General features: G+C 46.2%; 1 protein-coding gene and 1 long non-coding RNA gene across 20 annotated transcripts in view; one reads left to right on the top strand and one right to left on the bottom strand.

Moving 5' to 3' along the window:
• The window catches only part of LOC118374288 (pleckstrin homology domain-containing family A member 5-like), a 270,645-nt gene that overhangs the window by 162,827 nt on the left and 101,818 nt on the right, over positions 1 to 6,000 (top strand). For all 8 annotated transcript variants that reach the window (XM_052466558.1, XM_052466560.1, XM_052466556.1 and 5 more), the window contains 2 exons: positions 4,011 to 4,131; positions 4,357 to 4,461. In XM_052466558.1, the coding sequence (XP_052322518.1) occupies positions 4,011 to 4,131; positions 4,357 to 4,461 (226 nt within the window). The remainder of the gene's footprint in view (positions 1 to 4,010; positions 4,132 to 4,356; positions 4,462 to 6,000) is intronic.
• LOC127908359 (uncharacterized) lies at positions 30 to 1,246 on the bottom strand. Of its 12 annotated transcripts, none has more exons than XR_008067014.1 (3): positions 1,208 to 1,238; positions 992 to 1,031; positions 30 to 902 (listed from the first exon to the last, which is right to left on the bottom strand). It is a non-coding gene; the product is annotated as an uncharacterized LOC127908359 (long non-coding RNA). The 12 variants fall into 12 exon arrangements; XR_008067015.1 differs by having other exon boundaries at positions 1,204 to 1,234; XR_008067016.1 differs by having other exon boundaries at positions 1,200 to 1,230.

Below are 6,000 nucleotides of genomic sequence, written 5' to 3'. Positions count from 1 at the left end.
CTATCTTAAGCTGTTGCAGCGAATGCCTTTGACACATCTTCCGTTTCTATCCAACCTCTCAGGTTTCCTTCTAAAGAAAGGTAACGGCAGACCGCCTTAATAAGTGCTCTTTTATTCTGTCTTTCCTCCCCTCTTCCCTGTTGTTCCTTGTGTGGGTTAGTATGCTGCATCAGACCTGCCTTCCCTGTCAGTGTCCTCTGTTCTGCACTAGAATGACCAGTAATCATGTCTCTGTTCTCTGTTAGTGTCCTCTGTTCTGCACTAGAATGACCAGTAATCATGTCTCTGTTCTCTGTTAGTGTCCTCTGTTCTGCACTAGAATGACCAGTAATCATGTCTCTGTTCTCTGTTAGTGTCCTCTGTTCTGCACTAGAATGACCAGTAATCATGTCTCTGTTCTCTGTTAGTGTCCTCTGTTCTGCACTAGAATGACCAGTAATCATGTCTCTGTTCTCTGTTAGTGTCCTCTGTTCTGCACTAGAATGACCAGTAATCATGTCTCTGTTCTGCACTAGAATGACCAGTAATCATGTCTCTGTTCTCTGTTAGTGTCCTCTGTTCTGCACTAGAATGACCAGTAATCATGTCTCTGTTCTCTGTTAGTGTCCTCTGTTCTGCACTAGAATGACCAGTAATCATGTCTCTATTCTGCACTAGAATGACCAGCAATCACGTCTCTGTTGCCTGCTGATGAGATATATGTTATAGAGACCCCACTAGATCTATGTGTGCCGTCTTGCTAAATCATACAGTCATGTTTGGCATGACAACGACAGTACAGTAGGAGCACAAATAGATCTGGAGCCAGCTAGGCATCTTACTGTATGAACCTTCCTGTATTGTATGTTGATGTAAATCCTACCTACCTACCTACCTACCTACCTACCTACCTACCTACCTACCTACCTATCCTACCTACCTATCTACCTATCTACCCACCTGTTGGCCTACCCAACTACCTGTTGTCCCACCCACCTACCTACCCACCTACCCACCTACCCACCTACCTACCTACCTACCTACCTACCTACCTGTTGGCCTACCCAACTACCTGTTGTCCCACCTACCTACCTACCTACCTACCTGCCCACCCACCCACCTGCCCACCCACCCACCTACCTACCCACCTACCTACCTACCTACCTACCTACCTGTTGGCCTACCCAACTACCTGTTGTCCCACCTACCTACCCACCTACCTACCTACCTACCTACCTACCTACCTACCTACCTACCTACCTACCTACCTACCTACCTACCTACCCACCTACCTACCCACCCACCCACCCACCCACCTACCTATCTATCTTTGTTTTTTTTGGACTGTTGCGGTGTCGTACTGTAGACGGCCATACAGTGCTGTTGGAACCAGAGTTTCTGACCTTGTTCACTGACCTGAAACTGAAACCCAATATATCCAAGAGATGACAGTCTTCCTCTGCTGTATTTTAGCTCTAGTCTCTTTTCATAGTGTCATTCCCTGCAGACCACAACATTGTACCATAGCTACAGAATGTAGGCTAGGACAGAATATCTCTATCTTCATTATCTATACTGGATGTCCTATTGGTCCTTATCTATACTGGATGTCCTATTGGTCATTATCTATACTGGATATCCTATTGGTCATTATCTATACTGGATATCCTATTGGTCATTATCTATTCTGTATATCCTATTGGTCATTATCTATTCTGGATATCCTATTGGTCATTATCTATACTGGATATCCTATTGGTCATTATCTATACTGGATATCCTATTGGTCCTTATCTATACTGGATGTCCTATTGGTCATTATCTATACTGGATATCCTATTGGTCATTATCTATACTGGATATCCTATTGGTCCTTATCTATACTGGATGTCCTATTGGTCATTATCTATACTGGATATCCTATTGGTCATTATCTATTCTGTATATCCTATTGGTCATTATCTATACTGGATATCATATTGGTCACGATCTATTCTGTATATCCTATTGGTCATTATCTATTCTGGATATCATATTGGTCATGATCTATTCTGTATATCCTATTGGTCATTATCTATACTGGATATCATATTGGTCATGATCTATTCTGTATATCCTATTGGTCATTATCTATACTGAATATCATATTGGTCATGATCTATTCTGTATATCATATTGGTCATTATCTATACTGGATATCCTATTGGTCATTATCTATATTGGATATCCTATTGGTCATCATCTATTCTGTATATCCTATTGGTCATTGTCTATACTGGATATCCTATTGTTTACATACCAGGCTGTTACTATGCATATTACCTGTTCTATTACTTGATTATTAATTTGACTCATTATTATTATGGATATTGATTATTGTACTCTTAATGTTGAGGGAGCTAGCACACAAGCATTTTACTGTACCTTTTTATACCTGCAGTAAACAGTGTACGTTTTTTTTGTTGCCTTTACCTCCCTTATCTCACCTCATTTGCTCACATCGTGTATAGACTTGTTTTTCTACTGTATTATTGACTGTATGTTTGTTTTACTCCATGTGTTACTCTGTGTTGTTGTACTGTATGTGTCAAACTGCTATGCTTTATCTTGGTCCAGGTCGCATTTGTAAATGAGATCTTGTTCTCAACTTGCCTACCTGGTTAAATAAAGGTGAAATAAAATAAAATACATACATAAAAAACACTGTACGAGACTAATACAATTTAGTTTGATTTTGACTTGATTACCCAGGGGACCAAAACCCTGCACGGTGTCTCATCTATCCCATCTATATGTCGAAATGGGCATCGATCCCTTTTTCTTTCAACTTCCTTTCAGCAAGACCCACTTTGTTTTTATTAGTCAAAGTGACCTCCCTTATCAGAGTTTAGGACGACTACAGTATAACTAGACCGCCCAGGCAGTCTGTTTACAGTAGAATCTCACCTAGACCGCCCAGGCAGTCTGTCCACAGTAGAATCTCATCTAGACTGCCTAGGCAGTCTGTCCACAGTAGAATCTCATCTAGACCGCCCAGGCAGTCTGTCCACAGTAGAATCTCATCTAGACCGCCCAGGCAGTCTGTCCACAGTAGAATCTCATCTAGACCGCCCAGGCAGTCTGTCCACAGTAGAATCTCATCTAGACCGCCCAGGCAGTCTGTCCACAGTAGAATCTCATCTAGACCGCCCAGGCAGTCTGTCCACAGTAGAATCTCATCTAGACCGCCCAGGCAGTCTGTCCACAGTAGAATCTCATCTAGACCGCCCAGGCAGTCTGTCCACAGTAGAATCTCATCTAGACCGCCCAGGCAGTCTGTCCACAGTAGAATCTCATCTAGACCGCCCAGGCAGTCTGTCCACAGTAGAATCTCATCTAGACCGCCCAGGCAGTCTGTCCACAGTAGAATCTCATCTAGACCGCCCAGGCCGGCAGTCAGTCTGTCCACAGTAGAATCTCATCTAGACCGCCCAGGCAGTCTGTCCACAGTAGAATCTCATCTAGACCGCCCAAGCAGTCTGTCTACAGTAGAATCTCATCTAGACCGCCCAGGCCGGCAGGCAGTCTGTCTACAGTAGAATCTCAGCTATAATGAGATCTCAACATGACCCCTGTGAATCACAAGACAATCACCCTGTCCATGTCACTGAACACTACATCTCCATGTCTGTCTGTACATGAACTTGTCTGTCTGTCTGTCTGTCTGTCTGTCTGTCTGTCTGTCTGTCTGTGTCTGTCTGTCTGTCTGTCTGTCTGTCTGTCTGTCTGTCTGTCTGTAACAACTTTTAATGGGTTGCTGAAGTCTGGCTGACAAATTGAGCTCCATCAGTTTTATTCAGCAGGGATGTAGGCCAGGAATGAGTGACTCTGAGAGGGTTCCAGAAAGTTCCCAGGAAAGACAGATGCTGGTTTTGCTTAGATTGAAGTATGTTACGTAGAATAAACATGCCTCTCTAACGTGTAGAATAAGGAATCATTTGAGTCCATTTGTTTGCTCATTTTCGACCACTTTTTTATTTCCTGGTGTCTAGGTCTGCCCCCAAAGCGCCAGCGAATGAGAAGGAGCGTCCTCTGAGCACCATGAGTAGCGAGGCCTCCAACTACACAGGCAGCTCGGACTATGCTACACACCAAAGTAGCCCCGCAGCCAGAGTGAGTCACACACACACGCACACACACGCACACACACACACACACACACACACACACACACACACACACACACACACACACACACACACACACACACACACACACACACACACACACACACACACACACACACACACACACACACGAAGGGACAAACTTGAATGATGTTAAGTAGTTGAACAGCAATGTGAGTGTATCGTCATATGCCCTCTTACTCATTTTCAGCCATCAAGATCCTCAAAAAAAATCCACAACTTTGGGAAGAGATCCAACTCGATACGGAGAAACCCCAATGCCCTGGTCGTTAAGAGTAACTGGCTTTACAAACAGGTGAGTGTATGTGGAGGGCTTTATATAACGGTAGAGTCACTACAGTCGATCAGTTGATGAGTAAGGGAGACAGAGATATGAAAAAAGCTCCTGAACAGCTACTACCCCCAAGCCATAAGGCTGCTGAACAGCTACTACCCCTAAGCCATAAGGCTCCATAACAGCTACTATCCCCAAGCCATAAGGCTGCTGAACAGCTACTACCCCCAAGCCATAAGGCTGCTGAACAGCTACTACCCCCAAGCCATAAGGCTGCTGAACAGCTACTACCCCCAAGCCATAAGGCTGCTGAACAGCTACTACCCCCAAGCCATAAGGCTCCTGAACAGCTACTACCCCCAAGCCATAAGGCTGCTGAACAGCTACTACCCCCAAGCCATAAGGCTGCTGAACAGCTACTACCCCCAAGCCATAAGGCTGCTGAACAGCTACTACCCCCAAGCCATAAGGCTGCTGAACAGCTACTACCCCCAAGCCATAAGGCTGCTGAACAGCTACTACCCCCAAGCCATAAGGCTCCTGAACAGCTACTACCCCCAAGCCATAAGGCTCCTGAACAGCTACTACCCCCAAGCCATAAGGCTGCTGAACAGCTACTACCCCCAAGCCATAAGGCTCCTGAACAGCTACTACCCCCAAGCCATAAGGCTCCTGAACAGCTACTACCCCCAAGCCATAAGGCTCCTGAACAGCTACTACCCCCAAGCCATAAGGCTCCTGAACAGCTACTACCCCCAAGCCATAAGGCTCCTGAACAGCTACTACCCCCAAGCCATAAGGCTGCTGAACAGCTACTACCCCCAAGCCATAAGGCTGCTGAACAGCTTCTACCCCCAAGCCATAAGGCTGCTGAACAGCTACTACCCCCAAGCCATAAGGCTGCTGAACAGCTACTACCTCCAAGCCATAAGGCTGCTGAACCGCTACTACCTCCAAGCCATAAGGCTGCTGAACAGCTACTACCCCCAAGCCATACGGCTGCTGCTGAACCGCTACTACCTCCAAGCCATAAGGCTGCTGAACAGCTACTACCCCCAAGCCATACGGCTGCTGCTGAACAGCTACTATCCCCAAGCCATAAGGCTGCTGAACAGCTACTACCCCCAAGCCATACGGCTGCTGCTGAACAGCTACTACCCCCAAGCCATACGGCTGCTGCTGAACAGCTACTATCCCCAAGCCATAAGGCTGCTGAACAGCTACTACCCCCAAGCCATAAGACTGCTGAACAGCTACTACCCCCAAGCCTTAAGGCTCCTGAACAGCTACTACCCCCAAGCCATAAGGCTCCTGAACAGCTACTACCCCCAAGCCATAAGGCTGCTGAACAGCTACTACCCCCAAGCCATAAGGCTGCTGAACAGCTACTACCCCCAAGCCATACGGCTGCTGAACAGCTACTACCCCCAAGCCATAAGGCTGCTGAACAGCTACTACCCCCAAGCCATAAGACTCCTGAACAGCTACTACCCCCAAGCCATACGGCTGCTGCTGAACAGTTGATCAAATGGCCATCTGGACTATTTGCATTGACCCCCA

The sequence above is a fragment of the Oncorhynchus keta genome, chromosome 17 (genome assembly GCF_023373465.1).
Source record: "Oncorhynchus keta strain PuntledgeMale-10-30-2019 chromosome 17, Oket_V2, whole genome shotgun sequence".
Lineage (NCBI taxonomy): Eukaryota > Metazoa > Chordata > Actinopteri > Salmoniformes > Salmonidae > Oncorhynchus > Oncorhynchus keta.
The sequence above is the reverse complement of the archived record's forward strand: the minus strand, read 5'-3'. Positions and strand labels throughout refer to the sequence as shown.